General features: G+C 41.1%; 1 protein-coding gene across 1 annotated transcript in view; it reads right to left on the bottom strand.

The window, feature by feature from the left end:
• The window catches only part of SLIT3 (slit guidance ligand 3), a 946,021-nt gene that overhangs the window by 135,758 nt on the left and 785,036 nt on the right, over window positions 1-25,227 (bottom strand). Inside the window, exons 21-24 of the mRNA XM_090064655.1 lie at window positions 15,981-16,049; window positions 14,336-14,407; window positions 14,082-14,153; window positions 7,220-7,291 (exon numbers count right to left, since the gene is read on the bottom strand). Of these exons, the coding sequence (XP_089920781.1) occupies window positions 7,220-7,291; window positions 14,082-14,153; window positions 14,336-14,407; window positions 15,981-16,049 (285 nt within the window). The remainder of the gene's footprint in view (window positions 1-7,219; window positions 7,292-14,081; window positions 14,154-14,335; window positions 14,408-15,980; window positions 16,050-25,227) is intronic.

Genomic DNA, 25,227 nt, shown 5'->3' on the forward strand with positions numbered 1-25,227 from the left:
TTAAATTATAGAGCAAGTAGAAGTGCATCACTGTTAGATGCAAGATGCCTATGAAGCAGTGAAAAGCAGTAACAAGCAGTGACCAGGACTTGAACATCACAAATGAGACTGGGAGGAAGTAAAATTCTGGCCTTTACCATGATTTTAACAGAAGCCCAAGTGCTCAACTCCCACTGTAATTTTAGTGGAATTTGGGGACTTTGCTCCATTACACTTTGAAAATCCCTGACAAAATGGGACAACTTGACCTTCAAAGGCAATAGTGTGAAGAAACACACCTTGAAAAATCTTTGGGAATTACTCTCCTGAAAGTAGCATGGGATTTAATTATGTAACACTTTTGATAGGAAGCCATACAGATAAAACATTGCAAACTAGCTAGAGTAATTAAAAGGTACCAACAATCTAAAGAGATTCTTGTCTGGGGAAGAATTACTGCAGCAAAACAATGATGCAAACTGTTTTTTAGATTTTGTCTTTACCTAGTGAATCGTATTAAACATAATTATAAACAATGCATTTTAAACTTAAACTTCTTTGTGATAAAAAAAAAGAATTCACATAGGATATAAATTTTGTATTCATACACAATGCAAAATTTGTTGATACATTTCAATGGGAGTGACTAATGAAACCACTCTGCTCTAGACAGATTCTTACTGAGAGTTCATGGGTTCAATCTCTGGGCAGGGCTATTCATCAAAATTAAATGTGTTGCAAAACCACCTAGAAAAACTAAAATCTAGCCATGTCTTTCTGTAACACCATTGCTTACAAAAGATAAACTATGAGGTTGACTTTTTGACTTCATATCTGTGAGCAACTGAATGACTCTTGCGAGGCTACACATAATCGAACTTTTCCAGTTTGGGCATGTACTTGGTTAGTATTAAGAACACCCCAACACACATAATGGGAAATGGGGATGACAAAAGCTAGAGACAGAAGTTACACATAAACCAGTTTAAGTGATCAGAAACTGATTTAACCGTGTAATAGAACAGAAATTCAGTGCACATAAACCACTTTCAAAATGGCTGAAACTCATTTAAATCTGGTTGAATGTAGTATCAGACTTAACTGATTTAGGTCAAACCAGTTTATAGAACTTTTGTCCCACACTCCTTCCTGGTTTAAGTTAGCTCACATTCCCTCAGCATCCCAGGATGCTTTACAGCCCAACTGTGCTGGGCTGTGTTGTCTGCTCAGGCGGAGCAGGGTTGACTCCATTCCTCCTTTCCTTATCCAGAGCACTATCATTGTTTCAGCTGGCTGAGAAGGGGGTGGGGGTGGGAGTAGGAGTAGGGGTACAGGTAACAGTAGAAAACCCTTCTCCAGATTGCCCGCTTGCTGCTCAAGTGGCACAAGTGGGGAGGGGGGTGAGGCCAGATGCCAGTCACCTGAGAGAAAAGAGGGGGGATTTAATCTCCTCTCCCACCCATCTCCTACTGGCACGGGACCCCAACAAGGGTCTTCTGGGTTTTCACCCTGCTTGCCACTTGAGCAGCGAGAGTTGGGGCATGGCCAGACCCTGGCCCTGGGCCTGAGGCGATGGGGGCATCACAGAGAAGCATGACCTCCAGAGGTCCTCTAGTGTCTGGTCCAGCCCCTGCCTGAGCCCTGACTACACCCTCCCATAAAAGGTTTGCTTGCAGTGCCCACAACAGAGAACACTTGCCAGGGAGGCTCTGTACTGCTGGGGAAAAAAGCCACCACGGGCTTCCTGCAGCCACTTTTCTCCTCCTGCCCCACAGCTGAGTCCAGCACTGCATCCCTCCATCTCACACTATTGCAAAACAACAGTCTTTGAAATGAGGGGCGCATTTTCTCCTCTCAGATGCACATCTTTCTGTTTGAACCAGCTTAAAATTAGGATAATCATGAACAAGATGAAGTTGAATTATACAGTAGGGCTTTGCGAAGCTTTGAGTGCTGATTCGATTCAGAGGAAATTTGGCCCGATTTGGTGGCCGAATCTCTGAATCCAAATCAAATTGGGAGACCAATAAAAAGGTCTGAATTGATTCAGAAAAGATTCAGAGAGCTTTGGAGAGATTCAGAGATCTGGGCAGTCCCCATTCGCCACCGCAGGGATATGGACCCAGACTCCATACCAGTAAGTAGAGGGCAGGGGAGGATGGAGAAGAAGGGAGAGGACCATGTGGGGACCCCCATGAGGCCTCGTCCCCTGCTTGCTCCCACAGCCCCCCTAACTACCACTCAACCCCTGCCCACTCTCCCAGCCCTGTCAATGGCTGCCCTGCCCAAGCATCCCAGCTCTTTAAAAAGCCCCACACTCACCAGCTTCTGCCGGGGGGGCAATCCCCGCTGCGTCATGCTGCATGGGGGGTTTTGCCATGAGCCCCCATCCACTGCCCACTCTTCCAGCCCCATCAACAGCTGCCCTGCTGGCCCCAGTGTCCTGGCTCCTTAAAAAAAAAAAATTGCCCCATGCTCACTGGCTGCTGCAGCAGCCATCAGGGCTTCTTGTGGCACAGCCTTCCATGCAGTGTAAGGCAATGGGGGGGCAGCAGGGATCAACCCCCCCACAACCTGGCAGGAGTCAATGAGTGGAGGGCTTCTTTTTTTTTTTTTTTTTAAGGAGCCGGGAGCTGGGGCCAGGTGAGGCAGCCATTGACAGGTCTGAGAGAGCGGGCAGGGGATGGAACCTGTCTGATTTGGAGATTCGGATGATTCAGTGGCAGCCAAATCTCTGAATCAGATTTTGCCAAATCAATTCGGGGCAGTGATTCGAATCACCGAATCAAATCACTGTCCCCTGAATCAGTCGAATCTGAACCCAAAGCGAATACTAGCCGCTTTGCACAGGCCTATTATACAGCACTATGGAGGACAGTTATTTTTTATATAAATCAGACACAAGTTTGGGTAAAGAAAAGATGTGTCAATAGGATTAGAAATCTGAGCTGTTTAATAAAAGTTTATCTGTGAGATATACATGGTGCAAGTGATAAGGGCATTGTTTGATAAGTTTTCTGGGACCAGCATCACCAGTGTGAGTGGCTGGTAGTCTAATGGTTCAAGTGGCTGGTTTGTAGACTGGGGTAGCAAGCAGAGGCACTGAAAAAAATCATGGGAGTTTTAAGTTTGCTTTGTCAACTTTAAGGTTACACCCTAGCTAGAGGATACAGTGCTTTTTTAAGAACTTGTATAGGAGGTACACAACAGAGTAAACATAGACAGTCAAAAAGCTTGAGGCTGAATTGATTCAGCCTTTGCAGGTTCGTCTAATCTGCAGGGATTGAACTGATAAACAAATGAACACACATTCACTTTTGATTCAGGAAATGCAGCCACATGCCTGCAGTGGCTCAAGTCAGAAGCCAGGGGTGCTAGAGCACATCTGCCAGCTAGAGCCAAAGGGGAAGGAAGAGAGGAAACCCTGCTGGAGCAGAGGGGGCATGGCCAGGCACCAGGCCATGGTCTGACTGGGCAGGGAAGGTAGTACCATTGAATTCATAAAAGCTTGAACAAGAATAGCTCTTTCTCTGAAAAACTATACACTGAAAAGCTATAAACGTGGCCTGGGCTGCCTGTTCGCTTACTCTTCCTGCTGCCCCACAGGTATCTGGGAATTGCAGTCCACAATCAGAGCAGCAGGACTCTCAGTATTGCTTGTCACTTCCTCTTCCTGCTTCCAGGTCCCTTTGGGATTTACAGTCCACAGTTGCAGCCAGCACTAAGTTTTTAGGAGGGCAGGGCCAGTCTGTACTCAGGGGAAGGTGAGTTGAACCCCACTTCTTGGCCCTAGACCTAAACTGAGGTTTGCCTTGGTTTGGTGGGAAGCAGGGAAGCAGTGAGGCGAGGAAGCAGTGAGCCAGCCCTCACTGTTCCAGATAGGGAGCAGAGAGGCAAGGCCAGCCATGCTTTCTGGAGTAGACAGCACAGCCTAGCCCAGGGCTGCAAAGCATGCTGGGATGTTGGGGGACTGTGATTTAACTTGAACCAGGAAGGGGTCTGGGACAGAAGTTTCATAAACTGATTTGACCTAAATTACTTAAGTCTGATACTACATTCAACCAGGTTTATCTTAAACCCGTTTAAGCTGTTTTGAAACTGGTTTGTGTGCACTGAGCTTCTGTTCTGTTACAGGTTTAAACCAGTTTCTGATCACTTAAACTGGTTTATGTGTAACTTCTGTCCCTAGCCATAGTGCTCAGACTTTTTAGCATTACACCGGGGTTGTGAAACTTCCAAGTGTCTGGAGAAGTCAAGCACTGCAAGCCATATGCCACATAGGCGGCACCAGGGCAAGCAACAGGCCCTGTAGTGCTCTGCATGCATGCACAGCCATCTCAGCCCCTGTTGGCCATCCGCCTCCTCCTTTCTCCTCTCTCCCCCTTCTTTCCTTTCCCTGCTGCAGCCCATACCTTTGCAGCCCCCAGATTTACCTCCCTGACTGCTGTGCACACCATACTGTCATGCCATCTGGGAAGGGGCAGGAAGGAGGGAGAAGAAGCCCAGAGACTCTGGGTGCTGTTGCAGCTGGAGTGATAGGGGAAGTAACTTAACCTCTCACAATCTGCATGTGGCCTATGAACTGCAAGTTGGACAGCATTACTTTAAAGAGAACTAAATTTCCTAACACGGGCATAGCCAACTTGAAGAGTATTTGGTTTAGGATGGTTGATAGTATGCTAACACTGGCTTTATTTAAAAAAAAGTAATAAAAAAATAGATAAACTTTTCCACATGTCTTTGGAGATACAATATCTACACAATCCTACTGAAAACAACATTAAAAAGTGCTACATTTGAAATGCAAAATACTTCTAGTAAAAACATCTTTTCATGTATTTTCAGCAGCTCTGTAAGAGAAGTCAGACCTATCTAGATCTCAGCTGTTGATCTTTCCATTTCAAAATATACCACTGCTGCAGCTATTACAAAAGCTTTGACTAACAAAGAAAAGACTAATTCTGTTTATGCTAACAAAATGCAACTTTCCAACTTCAATAGTTCATTTGCAAGATTGTCATTTATAATGTAGCATGACCCCAGGATCCATTCAGAAGTGAGAACTGATAGACAGATACTGACCTATGTATCTATCTATAGGTCTGTCTATAGGTCTATATATAGATAGATAAGATAGTTATATGTATATTTTTGTTCTGTATGGAGACACTGAGACAGAGAGATATAAATGACTTGCCACCTCAGACCTCAGAAACCACAGACCTCAGATTCAAATTTTGGTCTGGGTCTAGATAAGTGATTAAAGTATTCAAGTTCTGTCCTTTGGTCTTCTCAAAGGCTTAAAAGGAGGGAAAAGTGATGAAGAATTTAGAACAGATATTTAGATTGCATTTTCATATGGAAAGCCCAAATGTATTTCATGTTCATGGAGAACTTGAATACTTTAATCACTTATCTAGACCCAGACCAAAATTTGAATACTGAATTGCTTGTCTTTTGAGGGACTAGTTTTCAGTGTTTAGTTCAAAGCTTATCCCTGTGTTTTCATTCCAGGCCTTATCCAAAATTCAAATTTTGTAAGATCTTGCAAATTTTATGAATTATCTGTCATTCAATATAGAAGTAGCATGGTCCAATGAATAAATCCAAGGTCTGTGGTTTCTGGGAGGCAAGTCACTTATATCTCTCTGTCTCAACACCCCCATACCAAATAGGAAAGTAATACTTACCTTACTATGGACAAAATCTGTATATGGACCCCAAAGGTTTTAACATAATCTCATATGAATTTAAAACCCAGATTTAGCTTCTGATCAAAAACTGAATCTATATCCTATACCAGATACAATGTTTAAGTATAATTATTTATTTTCCAGTAAATATTTTACACTGTGCTTATACTATACTAAATGTATGTTATACACTGCTTGGTCAGCATAAATACATGGTCAGCATAAGTGAGATTGAATCAGAGTCCTTTATCTCCACTTGGAAATGAAATGACACCTTCCATATTGGGAAGACCGGCTTCAAAAGGTATATGTAGAACTCAAAAGATAAACATGCCACACACCATTTGTTCTGGTTTTCCTCAGAGTTTACTTTAAATAAAGTGTAGATATGGTTTTCCTAGGTAAACTGTTCACCTTAGGGAGTCATAAAAGCCACATTGGCCCAACATAATCATTGCAGACTGTCTGTTGAGAAGTATGAGCTGCCAAAAGTGTAAGATACACACAGCAAAAATGAATGGTAATAAGTAGAATCCATAAAATAAATAAGACCTGTCTAGGGTATAATTTGCATTGTGGACAATTGAGTTTTACAGTTGTGCTCTGCTGTTTCTGAGGCAGCAGCATGATAAACTGAATCTTGTACCAGCTACATAACTGTGGGAGTCTCAGTTACTAGCTGAACCAAACATTTGCCTCTGTAGCACTAAGAAAATTGATGCCTTTAACAGGTTAGAAGTTGAGTCACCAACAAAATCGTAAGAAATTGGAAATGAAGTGATATAGATTTCCCTGGTACTGACATGTCTCTGGAGAGTGTCTATGTTTGGGACCTTTCCAGAAACAGGAAGTGCTGTGTATGAATTGCATATACTGTACTGTATTTTGTATGACCGTCTGTGTTTCCTGATGTTTCTTAGTGCAGGGGTTTCTGCTTAGTGCCTTCCTGATGTTCCTTAGTGCACAGCAGTTTCATCAAGCCTTTGGTCAGGAACATAATCCCCTATTATAACATTGTCTCTATGGGAAAATCAGATTCAACTTACATCCTTTCGACTTACAGCGCTTTTCCAGGAACGTAACCCGCTGTAAGTGCAAGGGCTGCCTGTACTTTATCAAGGAACAAAATTTTATATGCTGAGGTCCAAGCAGATACGTGGTAGGAGATGTGTCCAGAACACATCGGTGTTCCTCTGTTTTTAAAAAAAACTTCACACTCCTGAATGGATAGTGATCTATCTATCTATCTATCCATATATCTATCACTGGACCATAAGGCAATCTAAAATTCACATACACAGTGCTAGAAGATTGAGAGTTGATACAATTAACAGAAGAAGAAATTGTCACCTCTGTTCAATCAGTTTGTCCTAAGAAAATATTCTGACAACAAACAACCACATGTTCAAGTATTTCTTTGACTGAATTTGAAGAAATTTTTCAAATGAGAACTATAAAAAGCTGTGCAACTTCAGGTCGCTGACATAATCTATGCTGTTTCAGTGATTGTATCAACAGTGAGACTAATGCAGTGATAAAGTACTTACAGATGTGAAAGGGACACAAGGTCATTGAAGGAACCTTCTGGAACGCTGGAAATGTCATTACCATGAAGAGTTCTAGAACAGGTAAAAAGCAAGATGTCAGAACAATGCAGTGCCACCGGTGTCGCTTCTGCCACTTCGAAGAGAGTGAGCTTTGGAATGGAAACTGAACTGCCCCTTCTCCAGAGACCCCGCTAGTGAAATCACCCACTAGAGCTCATGCTTTCTTATGCCCTACTCCATGTGACACTGATATAAAGAATTCTACCAATCTTTAAAGCTGTTAAAATTAGCTTGTTATTTGAAAGGCACTCTTGCTCATTATTTCCTTTAAAAAGCATTGCTTCAAATTACCCGCAACTGCAGATCTTCGTTCCTGCACATAATTCTGGCTGAAAACACAAAGGAAGGATGGGAGCAAAAAGCACAAATTGTGAAAGACGAAATTAAATATTGACTTTAATGGAACTCCAGGAGGGAGTTAAGGACCAGCGTGGGCACATATATTAGCAGTTTCAGGTCCCAAGTTCCCACACCAGCAATAGAAAATACCAGTCTGTACAGATGGACACATTTACACTTCCAGGAAAAAAAAAACCTTGGAACTCAGCTGCTTGACGTACTCGTCCGCGATAAACAAGGAAGCTAGCACATTTTGAGTTTGAACTGAGTTTAAACACAACCTTTCCCAGAGGGTTTTCAGTTATTGCCCAGACCATTTGAACAGGCATTTTATCAGCCACTCTAAGAACTATATCTTTTTAAAATATATGTACAGGTGGGAGCATTTTCTGATTGTCTGATGAATGTGCTATTTGAATCCTTCAGGATAAACGGCATTACAATGAAAGTATCATTACTTACTATTACAGGTATATGTAGTTTGAGATATTAATCAAAGATCCCAATCTGGTTGGACATTAGGTGTTAAGTCCTATACAAAACAAACCAAAAAACCCAGAAAGAGTACAAGCCACCTCCTAAACAAGGGAGCTTATAATTTAATTGGAAAAGGTGACCCAAATGAGCGCGGCAAGTAAAAGTAAATGAAGGTGCGAGTAGAAAAAGCCTCTATCTATGGCACTGCTTCAATGGTTCAATGTCTAAATACTTATTTTAAATGTATAACAGTGACTAGTATATCTGCTGTACCCCCACCTTCATAAATGTTTAGTATTAATGGACTTCTTCCTTGAGGACCAAAAAAGGCTTTAAATACCTTTCACATCAAAAAGTCTGCTATAATCTTCTGTAATGGTGTGCAGAACAGAAAGTTAGTATGCGCGTATTTTATAATAATACTTATACAGGACTTATTTCTTTTCTAATTTGTCCTGATATTTATGGTATACAGTGACTGCTTCCTCTTTCTCACCATGCTGGTTTATAGATGTTAGCTATGTTGCATATAAAATTCACTTAAAAGAGCTATCTGGGCCCCTAAGGAGAAAACAGTATCCCTAAATTAAAACAAACGGTCTCTTTTTACATCCTGCCCTTCCCGTAGTAGCGCTGGTGAAAAAACAACCATAGCCTGCAGTGCACCTTTAAAAAATGTTTACTTATCATCCAGACATTCACAATGATGCTATTCCAGGGCAATTCCTATCTTGTTGCCTTGCAAAGATTTGCAACAGAAGATTCATCAATAGCACACAGAGAGGCATATAATCCTTCCACCTTCACTTTTTGCTGCTTCAGGATCTTACAAATGAATAGCCCTGTGTTTCTACTGCTTTGATGCTGAAACATCACTGGAAGAGTGTTAAGAGTTTGGCTCACAAAGGATCACTTTTGGCATGAATAAGCAGGGACAGACCTTTAATATTTACCTTGCCTGGAGGAATGAGCACACCAGTGCTGGGAACACATTAAAAATATTACAGCAGCTCATTACCTTCCAGTCCTTATATAAGAAATAGTTTTATTGGTGCGGAGACTGCAAAATGAGGCCTCCTTATAGCTTTATCTACTCAAAACCCAGAAGAGAATTAATTACCATATTTAAATAAGAATGGCCTCCTTCTGATGTTACATTCTGATCTCTGCCATTATTGTTAGGCACCTATGAGAGGTTTCCATCTCATTTGCCGGCAACACTGCAGTTCAAATAGAACCTTTAGAATGATTTCTGGTGACATCTTAGTTCTCCTTATTTTGTAAATATTTGCATTTTGCTTCACTTCTGTGCTATATCATTGAACCCCTTTAGTAAGCTACAGGTAAGCTAGCAAATGACAGATCCATTTAGTTAGGAAAATGTAAAAAATTAACATTTTAAGATCTGGATTGCCAATGGGATGCTCTAAGTGTGCATTGGAAAGGCTGATGTATGTGTCATGGATACCAGAAAGCACATCTTAATAGAAAAATTATGTCAACATTATTAACACCTGGGTAACTAAACTGACAAAAATGTTTTAAAGACAGGGGAACCACAATAGAGAGCTCCATACTTTTCTGGAAAATATGTATTAAAGACTGGCACATTCCTCATGATGATGGTTATGTTCTGCATCTGAACAGATCGCACAGTATGGAAAACCATCCTTAATTAATAAAACTGAAAATCCAAATTTCTTTTTTTTCCCTACATATGTGCATTTACTAACTTTTTACAGGGTCCTTGAATAAGCAAAAGACGACAAAACACGTGTTTTTGTTTATCGTTCATTCCAGGTTCTCACGCACATGTTTGTTGTTTTATTTAGCTAGGTGGCAATCCCTGCAGGGGAAAGTTAAGTCAGTAAACAATAAACTATTTTTCAGTGCATGGAAATGTTTCTTTTGGCCTTAACTGAAAATTTGGTTGAGCCTCTAATGACTATAGGGCCCCAGTTTTATAAAGACCAACAGACAAGCTTAACAGTAAAGATATGAACAGTCCCATAAACCTCAGCTGGACCCTTCATATACTTAAAGAAGAGAATATGCATATACACTTGCAGTACAGGGGTCTGAGGAGGAAAGACAAAGGAAGCAGGTGAGAGAGAAGCAGAACCAGAAGCTCATGTAATTAGATCGTCCATTCACGGTTATTCTGCTTTTCAGATGCACGTTTTCTGTTTATTGACAGAGCAAAGATAAGGAAAGCAGGAGGAATTGGGAAGACACTGGGTGCATGCATGAAAGAGGTTCGTTATCTTTAAAAGTAAGCATGGTTCAAGACGAGGAGATATGTATGTACTTTTTATTAAAAAAATAAAATAAAAATTGAAAATGTGGAAATTGTTTTGCTGATGTTTTCTCTTTTAAATTCTCCTGAGAACATGGATAATAAATAAGTGACAATAACAGATTGCACACTGTCACTCGGAAGCACTTTTTCCCCTCTGGAGAATTGATTTTTAATAACAACATAGATGACATGTGGCAAGAGTTGTAGCTGACACCAGAGTTTTGTAGGCCATAATAAATCAAATCAATCTGGAGGTTTCCAAATGTATAGAGCACAGACAGAGTCCCATTTGGGCTTCATTTCACTGGTGTTGTTCTGCACAGGACTGAGAGGGCTCAGTGTTATCTCCCTTGAAGCAGGAGGCTCTTTTAAGATTTGATTAAGCAGGTCTTCTAAGAAAGTCAAGAGCTAGCATCTGAGACTCTAAAATCTATCCTTTGTTTGTGTCACAGTCCAGGTTAGCCTGCAGGAGCTAATACAGAATTTAACTCAGCTACTAAACTCCCTGGAGTCATCAACAACTGAGAATAGAAACATGGCTAGGAGTACATTCCCAACGGTCAGAAAGGGCTTCCAGCAGTTATGAATCCAAGCACTCACCCTCAGCCACCTGAGCTTTTCACAACTTGCTGTGTAGTAATATTTACCTCTTCTACAGCAATTCTGCAGCACAGCACTCTCTGAGCACATTGCAGATACTCAGGGCCAAGAACCCACATTTCTAAATGAAGTCAATGAGATTTGCAAGTGCTCAGTACCTCTGAGACCCAGGCCTCACTTAATTAAGCCTCAGTATACCAGTGATATAGCTATGAATTAATCCCATTTTACAGATGAGGAAGCTGAGGTACACTGATTAAATTTGCTCAAGGTCGCATAGGAAATCTGTGACACGGCTTAGAAACTGATACCCAGAAATGTGCCTTAACATCAATCACCCCCGCTTCATTTAATCCCCAAGTGAACCCACAAACACTGTCTGAAACCCTTACAACAACCAACTTTCAACCATTAATCTTTTTCCTTTTCCCATTTTAGCTTTAATATTCGATGCCAAAAATGCAAGAATAACCATAAACCACAAGGGTTGGTGACCTTTTGTCAACAGTGGCCACAGTTTACAACCCAGCCCCCAGCATGGGCCGCAAGTCTCTGCCCCTCCCCTCACTCTGGAGCAGCCAGCTGCCTGCACTTAACCTCGCTGCTCATCCCTTCTGCGGTGAGAGTAAGCACAGACATAGCAGAGCAGCATGGTCTATAACAAAAAGGAGTGCTGTGGCGGGGATGGCACAGAGGAGCTCTGTAAAACCAATCGTTTGTGCCAGAGTGGACCTTCACAGACCAGATCTGGCCCTGGTCATATGTTTCTGGCCCCCAATATACAACACTAATCTACAAGGGCACAGTACCAAAGTAAAGAAGAGACTACAATTTCTCCACTTCATCCCCTCTATGATGCAGAATGCAAAAAACACACCAGGTAAATATACTAGAAGCTTGCATACAAGTAATTGGGAGCAGAAGACAGCAACTGGATTGCCTGAGGGATAAACAACAGAAGATGGAGCTTTTCAGTGCCAGGCTACTGGTCTAGATGGCCCAGCTAAATGGGTACCAGTGTGGAATAGTTAGTTTGCTTTAAATTCACACACTAACTTATTTGCAATCACTTTCTTGTTTATGTAGAGCCTCTGCTAAAAAGAATAAAAATAAAGCTACATATCTTTACTGCTCTCAAATTAAGCTTGAATGTCATATTGCTCCCTATGCATGAGAACTTATCCAAAAGGGAAAAAAATACTGTCCTGGAAAGGCCTGTAACCTTATCACTCATTATCAATAGAAAAGTTTTGCTGATTGTTCCTGGGCTTCTCATTTGCATCTATACAACAAAGAAAGTAAGAAAAAAAAAAGAAAACTCTGCTTCCTTTCTATACACTATGCTGGTCACTTTGCATGGACTCCCAACAATTTTTCCAAACATTATACTCAGGCATTAAAAGCTACTACAAAGTTATATTAGTATTTTTGTAGTGTTACTTTTCCACGGAAGTAGTAGCTTTGCTTGGCACAAATAAGCTATACAACGACGGACAGAAAAGTAAGTGGTCGGTGTGGCTGCAAATGGGCAGTCATATGTGTTTATTATAAAACATTTTGAGGACTTCTATTTTATAATGCCTAATTCATGATTATATATGGCTAGTAAGTAATTTACGATAATAAAAGAGGGGATAAATACAGGCTTATAGGTGGTGATAATAAATATCAGGTGCAGGACATCCTTTTAAATGAGGTAAGATCACAAGAATATACTCTAAACAGAAAAAAAAATGTTTTTATTGCACTTGATAGCAAGGAAGCAGAGTAATAAAGTTCAGGTGACAAGCATTAAACTGGGGCAAGAGGAAGAGAGGTATGAATTGCTTGGCACAATAAAATTGCAACAAACATTGTAATGTCATTATCTACATGGTGGATCCTCACTTCTGTCTGATCTTAACAGACCTGGAAGGTTTTCTTGTTTGTCACAGTAATTCATGGAGGTCAGAGGTAATGAATTGTGCAACAAAAAATGAAGGACACAACCAGATGCTGTTGCCATTCTTTTCCTGATATTTGAATTTTCCTGCTGTTTCTTGTTTTCTACTGAGTACCAGGTAAACAAAATGTCTTGTGTGACAGAGCTATGGGAATTAAATTTTAAAAAAAGCTCACCTGCCTTCAGATTTCAGTCAGCCTAAAGTCACTATAGAGCCAATGATTTCAATCCTACACTAGCCACAGTAGGTACAAGATGGCACCATAGTATGCATCATGTCCCAATATGCTATAACATGACACACAGGCATTTTTGCAACCAACAGTTGCAGTTTGGAGTTAGACAGTTACCTCTAAATCTGCATTATCACACAGCTGGCCAGCTTAACCATTATAGTGAAAAGAGCCACCTTCCTGGAGTCGACATTCCTGAGCATGACAGAACAGGCACATCTTGTATTTCTCACAGCTGACAGCACTACAACCCTGATTAATGAGCCTGACTAATTTCATTCCCCCCACCCCTTCCCTTTTTTCCCCTTTAGTTTGTTTTGGATTATATTGGTTTCTGGGTACTTTACTTTTTCATGCTTTCATAGAATTCTGTGGGGTTGAAAATTTATATGGCTTGACAGAAGTTCAAGCTGTACTAAAATCCTAATTCCTTATCAGATCAATATTCCATCTTTAGCTTTCTGAAGCATCCAATATAAAAATATATACAAATGCTATTATTCAATTAATTCTGTAAGACCTATGGGAATAAATGGAAAGAAATGTATTCCTCCATTTAGTGGAGGCAGCTACCACTTGGTCTTCGGATAGAATCTGCTATTGAAAAAGCATGCTATATGCCATCTCACAGAGACCCTTTTCTTGTTCATTCATAACCCCATAATAGCAAAGTGAGGGCATTCATCCTGGAAGTATATGGTTGCTCTTTGCTTATGGACAAGGTTAGTATTCACCTGCATCAATCAGTACAGGATGCATTGCATCTAAGTACAAGTACATTGAAGCTAATTGTGTGAAAATATTTATGGTGTACTGAATCAAGTAAAAGCCATCTGCTCATTAAAAACCCTGCTGTCATCTACAGCATCCTAATAAGCTGTAACCCAGACACACTAAATAAGTAATACTTACAGCACTCGAAGAGACTTGAGCCCATTAAATGCATGGACTGGAATGCACCGGAGTCTGTTATAGCTCAAGATCCTAGGAGAATCAGATAATGTGGTTGCAACGTTATATTTTCTTTGATTATTTTGCTATTAATTCATTTAAAAAGCAGCATGGAAAGCCACCAACTTAAAAACTAGAAAAGCATTCATTGTTTAATGCACCTGATAATGTAACAAACAGAAAATAGAACTGATGGCAAACTTCCGATTACTTACAGTGTTGATAGCTGAGTCATGTTGCTGAAGGTGTAATTGGCCAACATGCTGATGCTGTTGTTGCTCAAGTCACTAAAGAAATACACACAGCAGATATGTCATTTATACAAATGACTTTAAATACAAGGCTTTTAAAACTGTTAAATCAGACCCCAGAACCAATTACTTTGAGCAATTTCACAGCCAGCCATTATTATCAATTACCATCATCTTCCATAATCAATGTTGGAAGAGTGCTAAAGCCAGTCACCTTGGACTATTTCCCAAAGATGCTATTTTAAATATTTTCAGGATGCAGAACAATGCCAATGCACAGGAGCAAGAACTGGCAGGGGAAAAAAGATTCCAGGAGAGATGCAGAAGTAAAAAGATGAGGAAAAAACAGCTGCTCACTCAATTTACCTGGCTACCATTTCTATGTATGTGGTGTGTGTATATATTTTACACATATGAACAGAAGATCCCTAAAGCAGGGATGTATAGATAACTGATTTTTCATTTTGATGGCTGAACTGAAAAAAAAAAAATCAGAAAAAAGCTTTTTTGGGTTTTTCTCATGGTTTAAAAAAGTAAAACATTTTGTTTTTAAAAAAAAGTCAAATGAAATGTTTAGATTATTTCAAAATATGTCCCCCCCTTTCTTTTCTTATTTTTCTTTTTGCTCAAAACAGTGTGTCAAATATGACCAAATAAAACTATTCACAAACATTTCAGTTCTGTCATGGGTATAACAGGGTGAACAGTTTTTTTGGATCCGTTTTGAACCTACAAGCACAACTACTCCACTGCTCATAAATTACAGTAAAAAAGGTTTTGCTTATCTCCTTCATTTTCAGTGCCATGATATCCAAAACAATTGCTTGCAGCAGAGGTTCCCAAACTGTGGTCAGTGGACCACAACTAGTCTACAAACTCCATTCAGGTGGTCCACAGAAAGGTTGCAGAACAATTAAGAATGTTTATATTTGGCCCTGCACTTGATTTATTTTTTCTCAGAAAGGAGATGAAGTGGTCCGCCAAAACTCTCAGCAATTTTCAAGTGGTCCACAAAAAAAAAGTTTGAGAACCACTGGCTTAAAGGATTCATGATTTCTGCCATGTTGATAGTCTTTCCAGCTATAACTCAGTATTGTATGGATAAACCTGCCAATTTCAGCTGAAGCCACATTGTTGCACATTGATGTAACAGTTTTGAGAACAGCCAAAGGAAATGGTTGCCTACATCAATGGTCTCCAAACTTTTTTAATCGTGCACCCCTATCAGTAACAATTTTTTGAGCATGCACCTCCAATATATGTATATTTATTTATTTATAAATTATAAACACATGACACGTGACCGCCTGACATACGGACTGAGTGAGGCACCAGTGTCAATCCATATTTTAAATATTAGTAAAGCTTAATTTCTTTCTTATTTTTTTTAGATAAACAATAAATATAAAAAGTTCGAATATTTTCTTCCCGGACCCCAATGGATCGTCTTGCGCACCCCCCTGGGGTGCATGCACCCACTTTGGAGACCACTGGCCTACATGATAAGCTCCAAGAAATGAGTTCAGAAGCATAAATCTTTAGATTTCACTCATGACACGATGGAGGGAATCATCAAATTCTATTGGCATTAAAACCATGAATTTCTTACATCAGTGTGAGGTGCCTGAAGCTGGACAGTCCCTTTGGTACAGCTGTTAAATGATTTCCTTCCAGGTATCTGAAAAGTGTCACATTTTGATAATTAGGTAAAAATAGTAACAAGAACTTTTGCCCAATGAGGCTGCATCACTTCAACATATAGTGACAGTTAACATTTATCAACACTTAAAAAAACCCACCCTGTAAATAGTGCTGAATTTTTTGACTTATCACTGCTTTAAAATCATTCTAAAAGTCTTCTCAAATCTTTTAGATTGGCATACCAAAACTAACATTATATACACATTTAAAGCACCAGAGTAACTTGCCGGTGTTGTTTACTCCACACATTTGAAGTGAATACAGCAAAGACCTCTGACCTACAACGACCATGAAACATCATTTAGGCCTTCATAAAAGATACTTGTAGAAGAAGGGAAAAAATTATATGTGGTCTGTCCTTGCTATGAGGTTATATTTAATTGACGTTTCTACTAGGAACTCCAAATGCTAATTGACCCCATTAAGACAGTTTCTGTCCTCTGACTGAGAATTTCTTGTATAGGCAGAGTTCAAACAAATGCTAGTTTGATATGTTGCTTTGTTTCATATTTGTACATCAGAACCTCATTTACTTCACCAGTACAAACTGAAACACTTGATTGTTTTCACCCCACATCTCATTTAAATTTTTATGGAAGCATCTATTTCAGGATTCTTTTCTTTTTTTTTTCCCTTTCTTTTGCAAAATGCAACAGAGGAAGAACTTCAGACCCTATCTAAACATTACACTTAAGGATTGATTAACCGTTATTTGTACCTTAAGTGGTCACCCAAGCACATGCTCAATCAATTAATTGTGTGATAAAAAGAGGAATAAATTACAAAGCTAGTCCATAAATGTGGAATAATTAGGTAGCTGCTTCCTGTCACACCATTAGTTGAATGTGCGGCCAGGGGACCTTGCAACTAGAAGCCCCGTCAGCTGATCGAAGTTCCCAAGGAAGGGAGGGAGGAGGTGGGGGGAGACGTGTATCCCCAAGCCTAGGAGCTTCCAAATGACACTGGATCCCAGCCCCCATGGCTGGTAGCCCCTCGCACTGGCAATAACATTTGATGGGATCTAATTCACAATCCCACAATCACGCTTCCTGCCATGCATGTGTGGCATGGCAGGAAGCGCAACTGTGTGGATCATGCATCAAATCCTATTGCATCTTTGCCTGCATATCTACAGGGGCCCTCAGAGACACGTATCAACATTCAATGTCTAACACCTATTTCTATCTTTAAAAAAATTCAGTAAGCTTATTTATTATAAATATACAGTATACTGCATTTTAAAGTTAGTTACACTCATGGATCATTTAAACAAGGGGGTTGTTTAATTAAAAAAAACACAGGAGTTCAGTCTGTTCACTGCAATTTGCTCTGCACAGGAGTACATGTTGATGTACATATTATATTGTCAAGTACATGACATATTATATTGTCATGTACATGTTGATGTACATATTATATTGTCAAGTACATATTATATTGTCAAGTATATTCCACCTGTTGAATTCACGGTGGAAATAGGCTGTGCTGTAGCTCCTTTAATCTTACAGGTTCCAAATGCGTGTCCCCCCCACCCCCAACCGGGTGGAGGGACCCCACGTGCGACTTGCTCCTGGTCAGCGGGGAGGCAAAACAAAGTTATTTTAAGTATGGCACCGTTTTTCCCTTCTGATGCTGATTAGCCAAGGGGCCCCAGTGCCCCCCATTGCTGACCAGCAGTTAGGCAAAAACAGTGCCATGTTTAAAACCATGGTGTTTGCTTCTCCTCCAATCAGGATTGAGCTGCAAGTGGGGCCCCTCCATCAATCAGTGGCTGGGGGAGGGGGGAAGGGGAGGCACATGTGGGAACCTGCAAGATTCAAGGACCTGCAACATAGCCCACTTGTGCTGTGAATTTGGTAGGGTCCTACACATGACAATATTTTAGCTCAAATGTTGAAATATTTATCTATACTAGAGAACATGCAAAATCTTGAGAAAGTAATATCCCTTAACTCTAATTTTGGGATATGATCAGAAACACTCACATGTCAAGATATGAAGATATTTCAAACTGGCATTATTCAATTACATTTCTGAATCTCTGAACAACAGCTGTATATATATCCCATGTATGTTGATACTCTTTTCTGAAATCAGAGCAATTTACTCCTTAACATAGTCATTAGAGTATCTAAAACAACTTCAATATTATAATCTCTTTGGAAAAATTACACATGGCTTCACACTAGTGACACTCCAGTAATCAATTAGCTCAGAGTCCGATAAAAGACATTAAAAATTCTACAATTTTGCCAGGACACCCCTTTTCAACGTCAATGAATTCTCTCCATGGTTAATCATAAAAAGCTGCATGTCAATAACATGCCTAGCCACATCTGTGTGCAAATTCACCCTGCACACATTCAAGAAGTTCATGCATCTCATTATGTCCTGTCCTATAAAGCCTTTCCCCAATATATTTTTTTACACTGTTAGGGCAAGCTAAGCCTGGTACTGGATAAATAGTTGTGGGGTGGGGAAAGAGCAAATATGGAAGAATTACAAAAACAGTGGTGATGACTACGTCCTTCAAATAGCTAGCAGATAGTAACATTGAGTGGGAAACAGTGCATTCACTTTTAATAGCTGGGCTGAAGCAATCTGAATGGATTGTCTTTCCCTTCTATCAGACCTTTCATATTCATATTTAAAATCCTGCCTTCCTTAGGGAAGCAGGCAAAGAAGGGTTAATCTGCCTGCCCAGCCACAGAGCCCTGTGGCTCCCTGGGCCAGGTCAGCCTAGAAAAAAGCATCTGCCCAGGAGTGAGGCAGGGGCTGGGCAGGAAGGTTAACCCTTCCCTTGCCTGCTCTCCTGGGACAGACAGCACAGGCAGCCACAAGTAAACAAGCCAGGTGGGGGGACCCTGAGGGATGGGCAGACCTGGAAGAGCCCCAGGGGGCAGGGGGGAAGCCTGGAATTGGGGACAGGTGGTTCTTTCCTTTCAGTCCCCCAAGTTCCTCCAGCTCTGAATGTGTGCCAGTTCTAAACTCAAGCTAGCACTAATGCTGATCAACATTCGTGTGACTCACAATATATGGTGTAACAAAGTCCTAAGTCTTCTTGCTGTAACTCTGAAATGGTCACATTCTAGAACTGAAAACCCCTGTAGAAGTAATGGATCAACTCATTCGACATTTTTTTTGTAAAGAGTATTGTCATGAAACACAATTGCTTTTTAAAAAATCACCAAGCCAGATGATTTTTAAAATAGGAGGCCTTCTGCCCTGAAAGGGGGGCAGGGGAAGGGGTTGCCGCCTTCACATTACTCTCATCTTGCTCCCCAGAAACCTGTGGAGGGTTGTCCAGGGGCAGTAGTGAAAAGAAGCAGCTATGACTAGATAAGTTGGGAATGTTATTATTTAGGCTGTCCAGAAATCAGTTAAAATATTACACCTTGATTTTTTTCCAAGAAGCTCTCCTTTTCTCAGTGATGGGGAGCAGCAGTCATAGTAGTGAGGCTCCAGTGGAACTGGTGCTGAGGTGGAAAGTCCAGTGGCAAGGAAAAGAGATGTGTAGAACCCCATTGACACAGTACATGTTGCCCAATGTGACCGTGGTCAGATTCAGGATTTACTAAAAGGCAGGGTACAGTACACCATCCCTCAGACTAAGAAGAGATGGGAGCAAAGTGTGGCTGAAGCCCCTGGGCTTGTGGGGCACACTGGGTAGCCAGTCAGGCAGGGAGGAGGACCCTGATGCTGCCACTGTCCCCAGCTGACCGGGTGCAGAGGGAGACCCAAAGCTGCTCTTCCCTTGCTCTAGCTGAGGGCTGCAGAGAGCAGCTGTATGGTTGCTAGGCTCAGCTGGGGACAGAGGGGAAGGCATGCAAGTTCCTCCTTCCTGTTCCTGCTCTCTGCCTGTATCCTTAACCGATACCCTCTGCTGGCTGAGAGCAGGCACTAAAAGGATGCATGCTGCTATGCTGTCCCCATGCAGGCCCAGCACTCCACAGGGTCACTCCCCACAGCCCACAGCTGAAGCAGGACATAAGCAGTTCTGGGGATCCCCCCATGCCCCTGTCAGCCAGGGACAGTAGTAGCCAGGGAGCAGGTTCCTCCTTCCAGAACCTGCTCCCAGCTAGTGGTGATTATGGTAGGAGGCACAGCACAGAGCAGGAGCAGGAAGAGGAAATCTATCTTCTGCCACTGTTCCATGCTGAGTGTGACACCTTGTGCAGCAGAGACCAGTGCCAGGATCAGCAGCGGAAGAGGTAGTGGGAGGGGGGTGGAGGGATGCAACCTCAGAAGGGTCTGCCCCTTCATTTGACCCCACAAGTTTCTGCCAATTTTCTACATGGCCCAGAAGCCTTTTCCACAAACAAATCCAACTTCCTTAGCCAGACCAATGGATGGGAGAAAAGTTCTCTACAAAGCAAACTATGCAGATTTCTTCTCTCTAAGGCCCCGCGGCTTGAGTTCCCAAAAGACTGATGTGGGTCACTGCAATCAATATGCTTTCCTTCAAAGGGTTTCCAAATATCATCAGGGAGAACATACTAACAAACAGTGGAATGCTTAGTGTACTGCATGTATGGCTGAAACTATAATGCAACGATCATGTTAGGATCTGTATCACATACATACAGTTTCATTTTCTTTGGCAGCAAATGTACTTACTCTGCATTTACTACAGCAAACAACAATAATAATAGGTTACTGACATGTTACAGTGTCTGTCTCCATGCAGACTGCTACATTGCCAAAGATTTTTGTGCAAACTACCCAGTCTAAAACATAGACAGCTAGCTTTTATTTGTTTGCATTATGTAAAAGTAAACATGAGTGAACAGGGTCCTCCATAAAGCTAGAATTATATATAGAGGAGATACGGAACAAACAAAACTCCTGCCTGGATTAAGTTAGACAACAGGACCATGGTATCTTTGACTGTTTATACAAAGACAAAATCCTTTCCTAAATGGAAAAAAACCCTTTTTAATAGTTATATCCTTTCTTGCACAAAGGTCATAAGATGGCACCATCAGCTGGTATAACACTAAACTCTTGCAAGGGAGTGATAAATAAATAGGGCAAAGGTGGAGGTGGACCCTCTCCTTCTTTCACCCCTCCATTCTGAATTCAGCAGTGGAGGACAGGAGGGGATGAGTGCTGGTATAGTGCAGCCTCTGGGGTCCATGAAAGCAGGGGTTGAGCGTCACTGTCTCTGCCGCTTTTCCCATACTTTTCCCTGCTCTTGAATTAAGTGGCAGGCAAGGAGGGAGGGGAAGAGAAAACAGCAAACTTCAGAGCTGCTTCAGAGTAGGGACTGGAAAAACCAGCCAGTGAGCTCATAGAACTCACAGCATATAAGATGCTCCCAGCAGGATCTCTGCTGACATGCTCATGAGCTCAGAGAGTTCACTGCACATGCAATGCACAGGCAAAGCACCCCACCCCTGGATCTGTCCCTGGTTATAGTAAGCTACTTACTCAGAGTGGTAATATTTATGCCAGTGGAATGAAACACACTGGCTTCCAGACCATGCCATGACAAGAAATGCAAAACCTGGCAACACATCTCCACCACCGCCACAATCACTACACCCCACAACAAAGCCATCAGCATTCCCGTATCTTACAGCTGCACCTCCAGAAATGTAATACATCTCATCCAATGCACCAAATTCCCTGATGGACAATACGTAGGTAAGGCCAAACAACAACTGCGCACCAGAATGAACACACACCGGAAATCTATCAAAGACAGGAATACCCAATTATCTGTAGGGACACATTTCTGACAAGAAAACCACTTTCTCTCCAATCTCTCAGTCCTCATCCTCAAAGGAAACTTACAAAACACTTCCCAGAGACAAACCTATTAACCCCACTTCATCAACCTCCTGGATACTAAAAATCATGGACTAAATACAGACAGTGGATTTATGACACATTATAACCTGCCTCACTCCCCAGGTCTCTCTCCACTATTCATCCCCCTTCTCTCTCCCCCACAACATCTGTATCTCACCCACTGACTCCTCAATCTACATTTTTACTGGCTGCCTATCTTGTATGCATACCAGCCCAGCCTCTGGCTTCTTTACTTTTCATTCTATCCAGGAAGAGCACACACCAGCTGCAGAAGCTTCCTTAGCCCGACAAAGGGGTTTTGAACCCAAAAGCTTGCTTAATAATTGTTATCCAACTATTTAAGTTGGTCTAATAAAAGATATCAGATTCACCCAAAGAACCTTGTCTGCCTGGCTTCCTAACACTTTTAACCAAGAAAAGTATTTAATATATACTCTTCACACATGGCAATTGAAGGTAGATGAAAAAGGTCACCTATTTAACATTCAACCACATTATACAAGGGTTAGCTACAACTGCTGGGAAACATTTTTCTCCCCAAAATGCATTTATGTTCCATTAATTCAAAATCACCACAGCTTTTTACTGCATAACAATATACACTTGAGCTGGTTTAAAAAAAGCAACAGCATCAATGTAGGACTCAGCTAAATGGGGAACTTATGGATATGTCCAAATCATATAACTATTCCTATGACATACAGTGCTAATTTAATACAGGCTCCAATTCAATAAATCACTTAAGCCTGATTTTAAATGCTTCAGTGAATTGGGGCTTATTGAACAATCATGTCTTCCCTTAGTGGTTAGTCTTCATCTAAAAAGAGAACCTGCTTAAACAAAAAGGAGTTAATCATATAGTACCAGATGGGTAATACTAGATTTTGCTGTTAAAAATCTCAACATCCTCACTGATTACAATGATGAACATAAGGGGCACCTATACATATGATGGACCTCTGCTGTGAGGCATGCTAATTAGCATGCATTGGCTGCAAGTCTGATGGAGTGTGCTAATTAGTGTCTCCAACAGCCTCTGTGTCATGTGTATTCAGTGTCCCCACATTTCAAAATGGTGGTGGGGTGCTTTAACTAAGTTAAATCCTCCCCGCTGCCATTTTGAAGTATGGGATGCTGAATACATGTGACACTGCAGGCACTTTAGTTAGAACGGCTCTCAGAGCTGCTCTAATTAAAGCACCACCCCCAGAACCCGGGTATTGATGCCCAAGGTTATATGTAAGTTATATGTACTTATAACCAAGTTAATGTAAAAGAAAGTCGTCTTTTTCCTTTTTTTAATGCTTAGCCAAAGCAGCAAAATATAAAGTAAAGTGACATTTGCTATTCAAAGAAACACTGCTCTGAACTGAAAAAGCACTTTGAATTTTTATCACCTAGATTCAAATGGTTACCAAACCACTGATCACAGTGCCTGTCAGCAGCCTTATAATAAAGCCAGCTGTCTAGAAGCCAAAATAATATCTCTAGATTCCTAATGCCCTTAGACTCTGCAGCTTGAAGCCATTGGTAATGTTCTCCACCATTGATTTCTAATGCAAGTCTCTTAAATATGGATTTAACATGTAGTTTAATTATGTGTTGAATAACTTAAGTATTTGCATATTAACTCATTTAATAAAATCACATTTGAACTCCTAGCTTCTTCCATCCAGTGATCTCAAAGAGCATTACAGTGATTAGGGCTGGCTGTACTACACACTGTTAAAACAACATCACAAAATAAATTTAACTCTTGGAACTTAAAATTAACACACAGACAAAATCTACTCCATGATCAGGAGTGCAAGAGTGGATAGTTCCTATTTAACAAAGGTAAAACTCAGAGTAAATAACGTCTACAGGCCCAATGATGTAAGTAAGGGTGAATGAAAGGGGCACCACTCCTGGTGCCAGGTTAGGAGGGGCACTGGAATCACTCCATGTTCCCTGAGTCCATACCCAGGTACCAAGAACAGCCTCATGGCTTACCCATGCCAGGGACTCCAAAACAGTCCCTGGTTGCTCCTGCTGCTGCTACTTTAAAAGCAATAGCTGGGGCAGGCAGAGCACTCCATGGCAGTGGCAGCAGCTCAGCCACAGACTCTTTAGGGATTCCCAGAATAGGTAAGAATACTGTAGCCCCATTCTCAAAATTATGTACCACCCACTGCTCTAGGAACCCCCTCCCCACAGGTCTTTGAGCCACCCTGCACCCACTGTCCCACAGGGTTCGCCCAGGCCACAAACTCTGCTTGTTCCACAGGCCACAAAGGAATTTTGTGATACAGAAAAGACTTGTCTCCTGAGTCCCAGTGCAGTGTGTAAACCAGAAGGCCAGCCCCTCCCCTAAATGATGTAGGGAAACATCTGTTCTCTTCTCTGGAAGTGGGGATACGCTCAAGGTCACACAACAAATTAGACAGTGGTCAAAAGGAAGATCTCTGAACTCTTGATTTCCATATCTGTGCTCTAAGGACAACATACAGTAAGTACAATAGTTTCACTTCCAGATCAATGCTGAATCCTGCAGGGTCAGAATTCACTTTAAGTTGTTACCATCAGATGGTTATTGGAGGCAATAAAACACAGATGGGGTTGAAGTACATGCCCTGGACCCTATCAGTAAAGAATAATGAACTTCATTCTGGAAATCTTAGAGAGATTTTCTTCATTCTGGAAATCTCTTCTATCCCTGAGACTGGCCCTTTCAGCTCACTGTTGTGTCATGCTACCATGTCTTGCCATACAGCTGAATGCACCAAGCTTAGGCATGGTACCTTAGTTACAAGAAATTCACTTCAGTACCTTTCGTAGGCAATAATTTCACTTAAAAAAATGGGAGACACAAAACCCATGCAGGAGATACGGTAGCTGCTCTTTCCTTAACTTTTCATTCTAAGAACACTTAGATTTGATGTGATGCAACAACAGGAGGTAACAGATAACTTTACATAACTATTTTTATTTTATTTAAAACAACCCATGCCTGTTTAGCTATGCAAGCAAACCCAACACAACATTCAGTAATAAGGGAAGCAGCCACAAAGAAAACACAGAATTGGATAGTAATCTGCAGGGTAGGGAAGCACTTTAATTAAGGGATTTTAAAGGAAAAATAGGTGCCTCTTGCCAGTGATCCATTTAAGGTCTAAAATTAAGTCAACCTCAAAACTTTATTGAGGGGATATTCTAAATGTTGTTTGAAATCAAGACAATTTTCTTTTTCTAAAAAAAGATTATGGCTAAGTACAGACATTAAAAAGTCCAAGCATGAATCGATTTAATATTTACAGGTTAGTTTAACCTACATAGATTGAAGTGAGAAACAAGTGAACAAA

Source organism: Crocodylus siamensis, chromosome 10, assembly GCF_052110815.1.
Source record: "Crocodylus siamensis isolate JL-2025a chromosome 10, ASM5211081v1, whole genome shotgun sequence".
NCBI classification, from domain to species: domain Eukaryota; kingdom Metazoa; phylum Chordata; order Crocodylia; family Crocodylidae; genus Crocodylus; species Crocodylus siamensis.